General features: G+C 37.0%; 1 protein-coding gene across 1 annotated transcript in view; it reads right to left on the bottom strand.

The window, feature by feature from the left end:
* Positions 1–17,083, bottom strand: part of TTC6 (tetratricopeptide repeat domain 6) — a 201,928-nt gene that overhangs the window by 11,338 nt on the left and 173,507 nt on the right. Inside the window, exons 26-28 of the mRNA XM_060619579.3 lie at positions 14,614–14,733; positions 8,949–9,022; positions 1,479–1,689 (exon numbers count right to left, since the gene is read on the bottom strand). Coding sequence (XP_060475562.3) covers positions 1,479–1,689; positions 8,949–9,022; positions 14,614–14,733 — 405 coding nt within the window. The remainder of the gene's footprint in view (positions 1–1,478; positions 1,690–8,948; positions 9,023–14,613; positions 14,734–17,083) is intronic.

Genomic DNA, 17,083 nt, shown 5'->3' with positions numbered 1-17,083 from the left:
TTTTTTCACAAGACTTTCTAATGGGTTGTTCACTGTGTCTTAGCCCCAATTCTTAACTCTGACTGATTACTAGTCTTTCACACTCCCTTTAATTGTTAATTTCTCAAAAAGCCCTCCCTTACCCCTTCAACAAATCTAAGTTCACTTGTTATAAGTTGTCCTAAAACACATCTTTTTCCTTTGTTGCACTTATCATAAGTATAATTAAATAATTATTCACATGATTGCTTGATACTCATCTCTCTAGTAGGCAGTAAACTCTAAAAGAAGAACCAAGTATATTTGGTTTACTGCATATCACTAGGCCTAGAGTAATTCTTATCCTATATTAGGTGCTCAGTAAAATGCCTTTTGAATGCGATGCATGACAATGTTAACACATTTCATTGGATTGCAATCAGCTCTAGCAGCTTTGGAAGTCATCCTGTCTCTTCAAACTGACTTTGCAAATTTCTACTGTGATCCAATAATGGCTAATTTTATGTTTAAGTCTCAGAGAGCAATCTTATTTTCCTTATTATAAGTTCTTGGGCACACTTCACTATAGCTGCCAATCTTAACAATCAACTCCAATGTTATTAATATTATTAGATCAGCCAAACTCATTTATTTTCAAATTAAAAAAAAATCAACTGTAATTGCAGATTATTAATAAGAATTTCTGCAAATTACAATATTTTGAACATATTTGCTGTCCATTATCTAAAATTTTGAATATTGAAAAAAAGATTTTAAAAAAGAGAAGAAAATTTTAATTACTCAGTTCCTCTTCATGGAATATAAAGCACACTTAGCACTTTATTCCAAGGATGTCGCTACATATTTTATTAGTGCAAATAGGTTCGTGAGTGCATGGGTCAGGTCAGTGTGTTCCAGAAACCACTCAGAGACCTGTGTAGTGACACAGAGAGTAATACTTTCCCACCTTGCTGAAAGGACAAACACCTAGTCTCTTGCCTGCCCAGTAAGTTCTCACTCACTGCCATTTGGAAGATGACCTGAATCCCTTGTACAGTGTTTATCTGACCCATTGTATGGCTAAAGTCAACTTTAAAACCCTCACCCATTGCTTATTCTCTCTAGCTTTTCATTAATTCAACAGGACAATAGCTCTGGGGTCCAATACAGGTTAGTGAAACAAATGTTAGCCAGGTTTGTTATATGTGAAACCCATCAGGCAAATTTCAAAAGATGTAAGTGTGGGGGTAAGGTAAGGCAGGGCACAGGTGTTAAGGAACCTCAGGTTTGAAGGGTCATCACCTCACTATGCACCAGGCCCCTGGGTGTGGTCCCCAGGCAGCCTCCCTGTGACTAATAAACCCTCGCTTCTCACTGCTGCTCTAACCTTAAGGGAAAGGTAAAATGTACATAACCAAGGAAATAACATGTATCCTAATCACCAGTAAAGGGCCAAATATATTCTTCTCCTTTTTCCAAAAGGAATTTTTATGAACTAATATGTTATTATAGAATACTACCTGTAAATTATAGCCTAAACTAATTCTGGCTTTTGTGTATGTTGGATTAATGCGCAACACTTTAAGAAAGTCCTTCTGTGCTCGTTTGGTAGCTCCATCATGGCCGTATTCCATGTAAGAATTTCCCCGTCCAACATAAGCATCCAGAAAACATGGATCAATTTTAAGAGCCCAGGTGAAGAAATCAACAGCTTCTTCAAATTCCTTATTTCTGAAAATAAATGAAAATATTGATGCTTTCTGATGAATTTTCTAAGTGCTTTTCTGTATATAATTTACCCATGAAGATTTGCATTGACACTTATAAAAAATTTTTTTCATTTTTATTATCCATCATAGGAAGTGAGTACATGAGTTCATATGACCTAAGGAAGACTGACAGGGTCTTTGAAGTTTTTGGTGAAAGGAAAAAGGCAGAATATGTTGGGATGATATTCTAAAGTTCTTTTTTCAGAACTATACAAGTATGAATGGCATTCCTGAACTTGTTTTTAACAGCTATCAGTGACCAGTACAGAAAAACATGCACTATTAATGATGAAAATACACTATTTAAATCAGATTAAAATAAATGTATTTATGTATTTCACATTTCCTTATACAATGAAAGGAACCAAATTTTTATCACATGGCAGGCCTATATCAGATCTTCTATAAAGGGAAATGCTTTCTTTATGACACCAGGAAAGGAGAAAAGAAAAAAAAAGTGAAATGCGTTCAATTTATTAACTTGTGAACACATGTGAATAAATGATAACTCTATCTCTCGTCCCTAATTATTCTCTTGTGGTAGGATGAGAGCTAGTAAAATAATCAAATATTTGTTCGTGGGCAGATATAGTCACTTTTCCATCGTATATGCATATCTAATAATTATATTCAGTCTCTAGAATGAGGGAGCTAACACTGAGTAACTTCTTACCTACCACGTACTGTCCTAATTGCATTACCTATGCTATTTCACTTAATGCCTCCAACAATTCTTAAGCTAGTTATAATTTTCTACATTTTGTAGATGAAAAGAAAATGGCTCAGAAAAGTCTGTGCGCAGTAAATAGCATAGTGACGTTCAACAGTGTACAATATCTAGGATTCAGACTTGGGTAAACCATAACCTCAAACGTCACACTTTTTCATGTGGTCATCTCTGCTCACATTCTTTGCTTTAAATCTACCTGCTGTTGGTGCACAAGATCTGATATCTCAACAGTGTAGTCAGAAGAAAGCTCAGACCTAAACCTGAATGTGTAAATTAATATTAATTTTTCAAAATTGTTCTGAAGAGCAAATGAGCACGTGTGAAAACCACTGAGCAAAGAAACCCTCAATAAAGATGGCCATCTTTCTCCCAGCCTCTTCTTCATTACTTCTCAAAACGGTCTCAAAATTTAACAAGATACACCACTACTTTACTAATTTTTCCTTCATAAAATACATGGAGCCCAGGGAAACTATTCTAGAGACTGTCATCTCCTAGATATTACTCAGGAATATCTCTTTATAGTGTTCCCCAAACTTCAGCCCCTCCTTTGTGACAGCTGCCCTATGTTCTACCTACGCTATCATTTACTGAACATTTTTCTTTAGGCCAAATCACTGTTTTTTACTTAACTCAATTTATTTTTTTTTAATGTTTATTTTTGAGAGAGAGAGAGAGACAGCATGAGTGGGGTAGGGGCAGAGAGAGAGGAAGACACAATGTGAAGCAGGCTGTAGGCTCTGAGCTGTCAGCACAGAGCCTGACTCACAAACTCACAAACTCACTCAAACTCACAAACTGTGAGATCATGACCTGAGCCAAAGTCAGACGCTTAACTGACTGAGCCACCCAGGCACCCCTTAACTCAATTTATTTTAAAAGACAACTTAATTTCAATCCCATAAGTAGAAAATTAATATTTCATACCATAAATAGAAAGCAACCGTAAAAATAAATAGCTATTGGAGTTGGATACTATGGTCTGTAGGAAACTGAACCTGAGTTCTATTACAAAGTGTTGGAAAGTTGTTAAGACTAGATTTTGGCTGAGACTTTCCCCTTGATGTATTCATAAGGTTTGAGAAAGAATTCAGTTTGAGGCTGAAAAGCAATTCAGTTTCTCACAACGTGATTCAATATTGTTTAATGCCTAAGCCATGAAGAATAATTGTGGTACTTAGGATATTTGCTGCATGTTTTGGCAAACACTCCCCAAACATGGGGCATCAGGTGTTCTGTCAGAAGATCATACAAGAATCAACAGTGAAATACCAGGAAGCTAGCTAGTCCTTCCTTCTAGTATAGGCAGGCAAAAGTGAACATTCACATACATGAGTCAGTTGGTACCCACAGAGTTCTCTCTGTGGATTGTTACTAAGAAAACACAGGTTCACTTCCCTCAGTAGTTTACAGTGAAATTGTGCTTCTCTCCTGATTACTGGCACTATTGGAGAGGTAAAAGTTCACTGAATATAGGGTAACAATGCCTGAGGCTGCAGTCTCACTGCTTACAGGAATCACTCTAAAAGTGGATAACGCATTCTGTTTTCCTTTGTACCTCTCAATCCCCTTGACCTATTTTGCCCATTCCCCATCCCTGTCCTTTCTGGAAACCACCAATTTGTTTTCTGTAGTTAGGAGTTTGTTTCTGTTTTTGTTTGTTTGCTCATTTGTTTTGTTTTTTAACTTCCACATTTGTCATTCTCTGCCTGATCTATTCGACTTAGCATAATACCCTCTAGGTCCATCTATGTTATTGCAAATGGCATTCTTTTTTATGGCTGAGTAATTCCAGTGTGTGTGTGTGTGTGTGTGTGTGTGTGTGTGTGTGCCACATATTCTTTATCCATTCATCTATTGAAGGGCATTTGGGTTACCTCCATATCTTGGTTATTGTAAATATGCTTCAATAAACATAGGGCTGCACAGATCTTTTCAAATTAATGTTTTTGTTTTCTTTGGGTAAAGTAATGGAATCACTGGATCATATGGTATTTCTATTTTTAATTTTTTAAGGAAATTCCTTAATGTTTTCCACACTGGTTGCACCAATTTACATTCTAAACAGTGCACCACTGCTAGGAATTTATCCAAGGGGTACAGGAGTACTGATGCATAGGGGCACCTGTACCCCAATGTTTATAGCGGCACTCTCAACAATAGCCAAATTATGGAAAGAGCCTAAATGTCCATCAACTGATGAATGGATAAAGAAATTGTGGTTTATATACACAATGGAATACTACGTGGCAATGAGAAAAAATGAAATATGGCCTTTTGTAGCAACATGGATGGAACTGGAGAGTGTGATGCTAAGTGAAATAAGCCATACAGAGAAAGACAGATACCATATGGTTTCACTCTTATGTGGATCCTGAGAAACATAACAGAAACCCATGGGGGAGGGGAAGGAAAAAAAAAAAAAAAAAAAAAAAAAGAGGTTAGAGTGGGAGAGAGCCAAAGCATTAGAGACTGTTAAAAACTGAGAACAAACTGAGGGTTGATGGGGGGTGGGAGGGAGGGCAGGGTGGGAGGGAGGGCAGGGTGGGTGATGGGTATTGAGGAGGGCACCTTTTGGGATGAGCACTGGGTGTTGTATGGAAACCAATTTGACAGTAAATTTCATATATTAAAAAATAAAATTAAAAAAAATAATAATAAAATAAAATAAAATAAAATAAAATAAAAAATAAAAAAAAAAATAAAAGTTTATAGTTAAGGGGCGCCTGGGTGGCTCAGTTGGTTGAGCATCTGACTTCGGCTCAGGTCATGATCTCACAGTCTGTGCGTTCAAGCCCCACATCAGACTCTGTGCTGATAGTTCAGAGCCTGGAGCCTGCTTTGGATTCTGTGTCTCCCTTTCTCCCTGCCCGTCCCCTGCTCACACCCTCTCTCTCTTTCAAAAATAAATAAACATAAAAAAAATATTTAAACAACTTAAAAAAATAAAAAAATAAAAATAAACAGTGCACCATGAGGGTTCCCTTTTGTCCACATCCTCGCCAACACTTGTTATTTCTTGTCTTTTTGGTACTAGCCATTCTGACTGGTGTGAGGTAATCTCTCATTGTGGTTTTGAGTTGCATGTCCCTGATGATAAGTGATGTTGAGCATCTTTTCATGTACCCTTTGGCATCTGTATGTTTTCTTTGGAAAAATATCTATGCAAGTTCCCTATTTTTGATCTAATTATTTGGGGGAGGGAGGGGTTGGCGTTGAGTTGTATAAATTCTTTATACATATTAGATATTAACCCCTTATCAGATATTTCTTTTGAGAGAGAGAGAGGGCATGAGCTGGGGAGGGGCAGAGAGAGAGAGAGAGAGAGAGAGAGAGAATCTCAAGCAGGCTCTGCACTGTCAGCACAGAGCCTAACATGGGGCTTGAACCCACAAACTGTGAGAGTATACCTGAACAGAAATCAAAAGTCAGATGCCTAACTAACTGAGCTACCCAGGTGTCCCTAAACTAACAAATTTAAAAAAAAAAATGAGGCAATAAATCAAAGCTATTTTTCTATACCTATCTAGTTATCAGCCCTAAAGTTTAATGAGCACCTAGTCTATTCAGGCTAAGTAAATAATTATTAAAGCTTAAGCTGGAAAGGAACTTTGAAAGACACCTCGCAAGTTCTTCAAAGCTGACAATGACTAAAAATTAAGTCCAGAGGAGGTGGACAGTGCCAAAACCAGAGACTTCCCAGAGACAGAAAAAGAAATGACACAGATACCACTATAGACATAGCAATTTCATTTTTCTGAAGATGTGAATATCACACAATATCCTAGATTGAAGCTCTTGTTAAATAATCACATGTAGTTAAACAATTGGGAAACAATAGTAAACAACTGGTAGAGTATCTATGTTATATCAGGATACATATTAATCAAGACATAAATTGTTAAGCATCAATTACAAATATATATAAAAGTATATTAAATTAGTTTTTCTAAAATAAAATGTGCTTTTATAAATTTAAAAATAACGTGATCACTGGGGAAGATGCATGATTTTCATTACAATGTCCATAACTATGGACCATGTGCTGAGTGTGCAGGTGAGGCCACAGACACAAAGGTCCACTGCATTTTCAAATTAATCACATACGTGACCAGATGTGCACTACTGAGTTGTACAAATAAATCATAAATACCTCCCAAAACTAAAGAATGTGGTTTGCAGAGTCCAGGATTCAAAAACATTTTATGCAAATGTAAGAATAGGAAAATAAATGTGCCAGAGTAAAAAGTGGATAGGATATATAATTCTGAGTAAATCAGGCTTTCTCTCTGTGCCATTTTTTTTTTTTAATCTGAAGGTGGCTTTCTCAAAGAGATCTAAAAATTAACTCTACCATAACACTCTTAGTGACCAAATTGGACAACAAGTAGGATATTCAGCCTAAGGAATGTTGTCTCCTAGCAACGACAAGAGTGAGAGCCAGAGATATACAAAGGCATACTTCAAAAGTCTGCAACCCCATGAGTTCAAAGATCAAAGTCCTAAAATTTAAAGATTTATTCCTTTTTCTTTTTTTTGAATTTTCCAAATGAAAAAACTTTTACTTTCCCTGCTAGAAGACATCAATAATGAATCTCAATACTTAGAAACCATGCTGCTGTGGTAAAAGTATGTTATGGCATACCTTGAAAAGCAAAAATACGTTTCCTGAAATAAATACAACCAATCACTAAACATTCCTTATTGCCAAATTCAGTAAAACTGAAACCACATGGAATTGGGACTGTTGAGTTATCAGGGCTTTACTGTTGATTTAAATTCTACTTTTATTAAAGGACAATAGAGATTCCAGTCGGCTGATGAAAGTTGGGTTATTTGGAATTGCAAAGCAGTATCAGCTTAAGGAGGCTCTACCATATAGACTCAGTGATTACATTTCATAAAAGAGATTGGGGACTGACAGAGAGAGAACTTTACTGTCTCTAATAGTTGCTAAACATAGGAATGAGGTTAGGAAAGATTTTGGAGTCTTTTTTTTTTTAATTTTAAGAGAATACAATGACCTCAGACATTTTTGGTCTGCACTCACCCACCAAAACAAACACATCAGTCATCACTAGTCCACCTCTCTTTAAGAATGACAATTACCTAAAGAGACGGGTTATGCAAAGGTTGCTGGATTAACACAGACAGTGGTGTGACTATGTTTTGCTGTCTATAGAAAAATAAATGCTTTTTAACTCAGTGATGCCTTTCACAAGTACCAGTTATTAGATTACTATATTTGTTAAAAAAAAAAAAAAGTCTTACTCTCACAGGGAAATGTAGCTGTACTACCTATGTCCTAAAGGGAAAAACAGAATGTTGATTTCCTAAATAATTCAAACTGTATTCTATTCTCTAAATTGGATATTTACACAGCTTAGTCTACATAATTTATGAATATCCTAATTTCCCTTCCAATTAATTGCTATTGTTTCATGAAAAATAATGCTGTAAACTATTACTTACTCAAATACATTTTATTCCACATTAAAATCTTCATGTGTGAACCTCTATGCTTTTAAAAGCAAAATGACCAGAAATTAATTTTTAGATGCTAAATGTATATGTAGAAACACTATAGTTAACAAAATATATCTACTCTAATACTATCTAAGTTTTTTTCAGTGTTTATTTATTTTTTAGAGAGAGAAAGACAGAGAGCGTGAGTGGGGTAGGGGCAGAGAGAGAGGGAAACACAGAATCTGAAACAGGCTCCAGGCTCCGAGCTGTTAGCTCAGAGCCCTATGGGGTCTCAAACTCACAAACCGTGAGATCATGACCTGAGCCGAAGTAAGACACTTAACTGAGTAAGCCACCCAGGTACCCCCAATACTATCTAAGTTATTAACTGATCACCATCTGTATTTTAGCCTATGTAACTGCTCTTTTCTCCCCTTCTATAACTTAATTATTTTTATAATATCCCCAGAAACAGGTAACAATGTTTTAGTAATATGGGGTTTTTTTTTTTGCAGATTTTATTGTATTTTGTGGATATTTACTGGTATTATTGTAATTGGTTTTAGATTTAGAACTATGTTTTCTAAATGCAAAATATTCTTGAAAATGTATTACTTTTTGAAATCACCCTCTCTTCCAAGAAACATGCTTTTTAAAAGCTAGTTCCATTTTATGAACAAAATTAATTAATTTGATTTTATTTTTAGCTATTTCAAGCTATGCATGATTTTATTACTTGGTTATTACCAAGGTCCTGTCCTGGGGTGTAGCAGGTGGGTACCGTAATGCCATGATACAGGTATTTTCTTGCAGACTTGGCTAAATCACTTATTGGAAGGTAGAAGGGTGCTAATGACACATTCAGGTGTGCCCCCCACTACTTTATAGGGAGTCTTTGTGTCTCTCCCGATTTTTGTACTCTGTTACTTCCACAACATTTTCCTCTGTTTCTTCTATTCTTCTATCATTACTATAAATTTGTTGGTCCTACCTGCTTTCATGTCAACACACATTGCACTCCGTACCTGTGATGGCACATGGCAGTGGCTTGACAAAGGCTCACATTAGTCTTGCTTATCAGCGCAGCTTGTTTAAAATCCTGAAACAGTTTTACAGGGCTTTGTTAATTTTGCAACATGATCTTCTGTGCTTTCTTAAACTTCTTTCTAACTTTGATTCTACCATGAACATACTTAACACAAGCATTAAAAATATACATCTTCCTAAAACTTTTTTTTTCCTTTTAGTATCACAGCTAGTGAGAATCGATGGAGGAGAGGAAACCCATAACTGAAAACTCACTCGGAATCTTACGCTACTAGTCTCCACTGTCCTTGTGGTTTTGCCCTGATGTGTGTAAGGAGATATTTCATTTGCTTTCTTTTAATTGTTTTTTGTTTTTGTTTTTGTTTTCTGAGTGCACATCACCAGAAACATCCTCATCTAGATAGAAAGAGAAATTCACTTGGAGACAAGCTTTGGCAATACATGTCCATAAGACAAGCAGATACTCGGGCCCAGTTAAAGCATATAACTGGGCCTTTCATGTGGATTAGCTATGGCTACTCCTACCTTTGGAATCCACACTTCTGGGAAGGAGTGTATCATTTTGTCCAGGAATCCTAGAAGCCTCCTGAGAGGGAGCAATGTAAACTCTAACCCCACGATTTTGAGTTAGAGAAGTCAGCTAGGATAGACCTGAATGACCCTGGGGAAGAGGTTGTTAAGAGAATTAAAAGTGCTAAATCTGATGCTGTGGCCCTAACGTCCTCTAGTAGGTGCCGGAGATGGGCTAAGCTTAACAGATCGTCTCCCTGTCCTTCTCTGTTCCCCCTTTTCTATCTCCTTCCCATCTTTCTTCCACAAACCTTCCAGGGCTGTGCCAGAGGGAGGAAGCTGGCTGTCTTTTTTTTTTTTTTTTTTTTAAATTTTTTTTTTCAAATTTTTATTTTTATTTTTGGGACAGAGAGAGACAGAGCATGAACGGGGGAGGGGCAGAGAGAGAGGGAGACACAGAATCGGAAACAGGCTCCAGGCTCTGAGCCATCAGCCCAGAGCCTGACGCGGGGCTCGAACTCACAGACCGCGAGATCGTGACCTGGCTGAAGTCGGACGCTTAACCGACTGCGCCACCCAGGCGCCCCAGCTGGCTGTCTTTTGAGGATAGAATGCGTTTTCTGCAAATACTCGGGTGAAAGATGGAGTAGTGGGGTCAAATGAGCATTCTGCGATCCTACTGGGGGAGGAAGGTATTAGTCACCGAGACCAACCCGCGAATGTGGACTCCCCACTTAGATTCCTGAAGTAAATTTTGATACCAAATGGAAATATTTGGGAGAAAATAAGAAAGTCATTGTCTAATCAAATATAATCTAATCAAATATGCTGGTAGCTAACTCCTCTAGAAGGATCATTTGGCTAAAATAGAGGCAAATTTGTAAGTGTGAGATTTGTTTAAATGTTCCTATTAATTTGAGGAGTTGTGGGGAGTGATCATAAACCTAAAAGGTTGAGAATACCAATTTCCGTTTTGTAATCAGATAAAATTTATAAATGTCAACCTGACTTTATATATATAACCATTATTACACTATATGGTAATTAGACATTAATGATCAGCAATAGACATAAATGATGACTGTTAGCATTACTCAAAATAAAGATATCAGCATTTTTATTATTTTTCTCATCTGCATTAATCTTTTCTTTAATATGGAGATCATAAATAACAAACCACAACAACTCATTTTTCACAAAGCAAAGTCCCAACTCTCATTCCCTCCACTAATTCGAGTTTATTTGTAAAGACCTTCACCCACACTGTCTTGCTTTCTGTGTCAGAGGGTGGACTGGGACCTCATTCGTTCCTGTCTCTTCTGGATACCTGCTCCATCACAGTCCTGCTGTTTTCTGTATCTTTAATCTTTGTCTCACTGCCCCACCCTAACGTGCCTTCCCTCAATCCTCCCACTATCAAACTACGCATGCCCTGTCATTCTAGTTCTTGACCTCGAAAGAACATCTCCTTGAAAGCATGGTCAACACCAATGGCTGCCATGTCTCCACATTCCCTCAACTTCTACTTGTTGTTTAATAAGGCCAATTTTAGGGGTGCCTGTGTGGCTTAGTTGGTTGAGTGTCCAACTTCAGCTCAGGTCATGATCTCATTGTTCGTGAGGTTGAGCCCCGTGTTGGGCTCTGTGCTGACAGCTCAGAGCCTGAAGCCTGCTTCAGATTCTGTGTCTCCCTCTCTCTCTGCCTTACTCTGCTCGTTCTCTGTCTCTCTCTCTTAAATATATATAATAAACATTAAAAAAATTAAGAAAAAAATAAGGCCAATTTTATTTTGTAATTTGTAAACTGCCTCTAAAGACATTTGTTGTTTATTTATTTTTAGTCTTATCAAAGCAAGCCGTGTATACAGTGTATAGGGTCTAATAAAACTAAAAAGCTTACAGTGACCTTCTGTTCCCCCTCTCCTTACTTGATTCCCACTCCCCAGAGGCAATTCTTTTTACAACTTGCTGTTTTTTGTTTTGCTATTTACCTTCCAATTTCTAAATAACATGAGTATCCTATCAGGTTTAACTTCCACCAGAGGATAATACTTAGCTATCTTACACCATCGCTCCATGCACCTCACACCTCCTGCCACCATCCCATATACCTATGGCCATGCATTTGCTGGTTTCAGTCTCTGTTTTACTTCACTCAAGTGTAGGAACCTTGGCTACTCATTTATTTTTAAGTTTGAGGTATTAAAATCTTGAGTAGTAGTTTGGGGTGCCATGAACAACTCTTTTCCACTATCTTGAACTTTGTGGAATTATATATTTTTTATTCCTTTACTGTCTTCCTGGTAGGTTTTCAAGAGGACAAAGGGATAAACAAATGTTCTTAATCCAACCAGCTTAACTATTAACTTCCTAAACAATGCCAGTCTAAATGCTGCATTCTACTTCCTGGTCAACGTGTTCTTATGAAGGTCATACAACTTTCAATTAACTAATAAGTTTTCAGTACTCACCCTACTTAACCTCACTATTAATCAATTACTCCCACTAAAAAATTTTCCCTGGGCAGTTTTAAGACTGTTTCTCTTGCTTGTTTTATTTAGCCATCTTAATATTAAAAGTCATATACTTTCACTGGGTTTTTTTCAACTTGCATTTTTTAATTTAGTTTTTAAATTAATTTTTTTACTTTACATGAAGAAAAAACTTTTTTGTTGTTTTTACTTTTAATTAGTGGCTGCAGGGCATGCTTTTTTCCTAGACTTTTACCTATTTATATCATTTAAAGTATGTTTCTTATAGCCAGAATATAGTTGGGGCTTTTTAAAAATTCCAATCTGATATTCTCATTATTTTAATTGGCACATTTTGCCCATTTCCATTTAATGTAATATCTGATATGATTAGATTCAGGTCTATGATTTTATTATTTGTTTTCTGCTGGTTTTCTCTGCTTTCTGTCCCTTTGTTTTCCCTTTCTAGACTTATTTTGATTTATTTTAAGTTTTTAAACATTGGATTTTAATTAATCTATGGTCTTTTTTGCTAAGGAGGCCACATTTGGGCAGAAACTGAAATGAAAGCAAGATAGGCACCACAGACAGATCAGTGGGAAGAGTGTTCGTGCTTGCTTAGGGAATAGCTTGTGTGAGGGCTCTGAGGCAGGAAGGGAGCCTGCCATTTCCAAGCAAAAGCAAAAGGCCAGAGTGGAGTGACTTGCGTGAAGAAAAGAAGAGCATTTGACCATGAAGGCAGATCAATGGGCAACAGTCAGACCATGTAGGGTCTTGGCTGGCCATAGTCAAGGATTCATATTTTATGCTCAATGTGATGGGAAGCCATTGGAAGGTTTTGAACAAAGGAATAACTTGATCTTCTTTATGTTTTTAAGAGGTCTCTCTGGCTGCTGTGTGAAGAACAGCACGTAGAGGAACAAGAGCAAAAGCAGAAAGGCAATTAAGAAGCTACTACAGGAGTCCAGGGAAGAGATGGCAAAGGCCTGAATTGGGAGGACAGCAGTGGCAAAAATGAGAAGTGATGAATTCAAAATATGCTTTGACAGTAGAGCTGATTGGACTTGCTCATGAGTTAGATGTGGGGTAAAGAAAGAGAAGGGTCCAGAATGATTCCCCTGAGACCATGAGGTCCTCAAGAACTGGAACTCTGGTCTTCCTGATTCCCAAGGCTTCAATGCCAATGCCAGTACTCTGCTTTTTCAGAGAGAACATAGGATTTGGAATCAAGAAAGATCGGAGCTCAAATCTTGCCCCAGTACTTCTTAGTTGAAAGATTTTATTAAGTACTAAATAAATACGTACTTGTTAAATAACACGGGTCCTGTATTAAATTCTCCAGCAGCTGAGGTATTTTGCTCCCAACCCCTACTGTCCTCACTTGCTCCACCCCAACACTGGTGCCCAGAGTTCCAGAGCTTACTTGCCTACTCCAAAGAAGTGATGGAGCTCTACCTACCTGAGAGAATTCTGAATGGTGTATCTCAAAACCAAAACCTGAAGGAGTTCAAATCTTGAAACTGCATTTCATCACAGTATAAATTGCCTAGAATAAGGTTTCTCAGGCACTTCCTTAACAATAAGTAATTCTGGGGGGGGAGGGGGGCAGAATCTCCAAAGATGGCTCCCAGGCATAGGAAAATAATATAAGCCATGTCTGGAGGTGAAAAAATTAGGGACCACTCCACTCCATATTATTCTGTTGTGGTTCTTCAGACACACAAAAGCAAAACTGCCACTATTTAACTACAACCCTCAAATTGCTATTTAATTTTTGCCTCATATCAATTCCAAAATTAATTTAAAACAGAAAATACAAATAAGATAAAAATGATAATAGTGAATTTTGTTTAAATATAACTAATAATTATTTTTTTTATTTTTTAATGTTTATTTTTGAGAGGGAGAGACAGAGAGAGACAGAGAGCCAGACAGAGCACAAGCAGGGGAGGGGCAGAGAGGGAGGGAGACAGAGAACCCGAAGCAAGCTCTGAGCTGTCAGCACAGAGCTCGACGCAGGGCTGGAACTCATGAACCGCGAGATCATGACCTGAGCCGAAGTCGGAGGCTTAACCAACTGAGCCACCCTGGTGCCCCAATAATTAATTATTAAAATACATTTTAAACCACCTGTTTTTCTTCTGATACACTACAGATGCTATCTTCCATTGCAATTCTGAGTGCCTGTTTCCACTAAAAAGTCTATTCCCAGTAGCCTATTTTGAGCACCTATTTTCTGCCCTAAACAAAACAAACAGATTTATTTTGATATATTGTCAATGGGGAATGAGGAAAATTGTGAACGAGAAAGAATTATCACTAAGCAGCAAAATAAATCAATACGTCATTCTATTTGCCAAATAATTGAGTTTTGTGTGTAGCCAAAATATTCCCTGGGGAAAGGTGAGTGTTTTGATACTTCATCAAATCAGAAACATTTTTTTTTTTTACATATTAGATGTTTCCCTGTAATCAAAGTAAACATACACGATTTCTTGGCAAAGATTCTCTTATTCATTCAAAGTACTTCAATACAATTCTTGCTAAAGTTGTTATTGCTCATTAATATTGCCATTTGATACCAAAAGAAACTTGTTCACTAGTTTTCAGAACAGAACATGCAATATCAAGTAGGTTCATTTTTGCAAGGAAACAAGGTTTACCTCCAATGCGAAAGTATACTGCTCTAACTCTACATAGATGAGTCCACGGTTAATGAAGGTGTTTAACATCACAGTTTCTCCAGCATCAAGAAGCAGCACAATGCCATAATCTGTTAATGCCTAAAAATAAAATAACCACTTACAACCTGGATTCAATTCTAGAGTCTCACTACACTGGCAATGAACAAATGTGTTTATGCCCAAACTAGGACCTCACATCAGTTCTTTAATATGACGTACATTTATGGCCAAAAATAGTCATTTAGATTTAAAGGGTCCCCTTAACTAAGTGTTATAGATACTGCTATGCTTTAATAAATGGTCCACACTCTGCTCGCTTTTCACATGTTATCTGTGAAACGCTTCTAAGCATTTTTATTGTGTATGGTTTGGTGGGGGGGCATGCAACACCCTCCCTCACCTCAGTAGTTTCACCAAATGACTGTTGACATGAAAGCAGAGCACTTGCTACCTTTTAAAATTTAATTTCTTTTTAGTGTTTTATTGTTTTCCTCACTGAAACCTAAGCTTTATGGAGGTAGAGCTTATCTATTTTGCTCACCATTGTAAAGCCAGTAACTAGTTCAGTGCCTGTACATAATAGAAATCAGATAAATTTTTGTTGAATAAATCATGAATCAATGTAAATAGATTTTAATACACAACAAATAAGCACTCTTTTGATAAGCACTTTGATAAGCATATTTGTGTTCTGTAAGACATTATTCTAAACTAAGAATGATCAACTCATAGGACCTTTCTCCATTACTTTAATCTTTTTAAATTATATTATTCACTGACTAAGTATGTTTTTACTGGTCATCTACTCTATGCCAGGTACCAGGAATATGGCAAATTTGGGTTGGAACTAAATCTTTTAACTCATTTTCCTGATGAATATTTTGTCCATATGGTTTCATCAGAAAAGGGCCAAAACTTACACACTTGTAGTACATACTAACTGAAAATGCAAATAATATTATTTTGCTATTTGCTCATTGGTCCTTCTCTAGTGTTTCATTACTAGGCACTCAAGTGTCTAAAAGAACTGTACAATTAAAGGTCCTATATGTTCATTGTGACATAATTATCAGTGGGCCTATGCCAGGGCTGTAAAAATAATTCATAATACTTATAAAACAAAAACAAAACTAGAATGTTAGCAATTTTCCTTTCACAGAATAACAGAATGTAAAATCTGTAAGATGCCTTAGAGATCCACTAAGCAACTGAATATGTGACACAAGAGGAAACAGAAGCTGGGAAATGAGATTTCATGAAGGTCAATGAGCAGGATTTGGATCGTGCCTCTGCTATTTTTACTTAGCTTTTCAGTCTTGGGAAAATTGCTTAACACTAAGCCTCAGTTTCTTCTTCTGCAAAACTGGGAGGTAATTTATCATACTGTTGTTGTAAAAGTCCACTTAAAAATATTTGACTTTATGTTGGTAAAGGATTTAGCCCTGTGTTTGTTACCCAATAAGCCCTAAGTAAGTGGTAACTGTTACTTATATTAATACACGGTGGTAGAAAGCAGAATTCACCTTTTGTTAGTTTTTATGAAAGTATATCTTGGAAGAAAGCCTAAGTACATTTTCTACAGAAAGATACTTGGGTTTCCTCAGTCTAGTGATGGCAGGAATCACTGTTTCTCCCTGAGAAACAGGGAGGTAGACAAAAAGAGAGGAGGTGACACTGTTAAATGACATCCGGTCCACATGCTCGATGTCAGATGGTTTTACAAAGCCACCTAAAGACTGTTAACCAGAAGCAAACAAACCTGTGAATACCAATGCAGGTCTCTACTCTCTCTGGGATTTGGTTGTGTTTCTAACTTCTCCCTACTTTCATTTCCTCCTCTGTAAAATGACTCAATGGGATGAAATGTGTTGGGTACAGAGCAGCTCTAACATAACCAATATGTTATTATTCTAGTTAGGTCTCTAGGTAGTTTTACATTTTTCCCATTCATAGAACACTGACTTTGTTATATATCAGAGATAACAAAAATGGGAGTTCCCTGCCCCTACCCAGTCCATTGTTTGTGGCTTCAGAATTACCCAGAAAAGGCAGGAATGGGGGTGGGGAGGGAGTTGTCAAAGACACCTGCTATGCAGGTTTCTCTGATAAATGATCCTTTAATTAGCTCTTAGAATCTTAACAACTCCTTTGTTAAAAATTAGTTATTCATTTGTCAACATTTCTGGAGGAAACCTGACAGACTGGTTACCAGGAATTCTACAGTCCTTAGGTAGAAAAAATGGTTCTCAACTTTTTCCCTTCCATAGCAAATAAATTTCTAAATCTCCAAATGCTTTAAACAGATTTAACTGTCCAAATTTCAAGGAGATTGGAGGAGTGTATCCACACAGAACAGCAGGAATGTGATGTAGTTTTTTAAAGGAATGTTTCACTGGCTATGGAAGTAGAGAGAAAAAAAGGAAGACAAGCAGGCAACAGAGAAAGGGAA

Source organism: Panthera onca, chromosome B3, assembly GCF_046562875.1.
Source record: "Panthera onca isolate mPanOnc1 chromosome B3, mPanOnc1 haplotype 2, whole genome shotgun sequence".
Classification (NCBI taxonomy): domain Eukaryota; kingdom Metazoa; phylum Chordata; class Mammalia; order Carnivora; family Felidae; genus Panthera; species Panthera onca.
The sequence above is the reverse complement of the archived record's forward strand: the minus strand, read 5'-3'. Positions and strand labels throughout refer to the sequence as shown.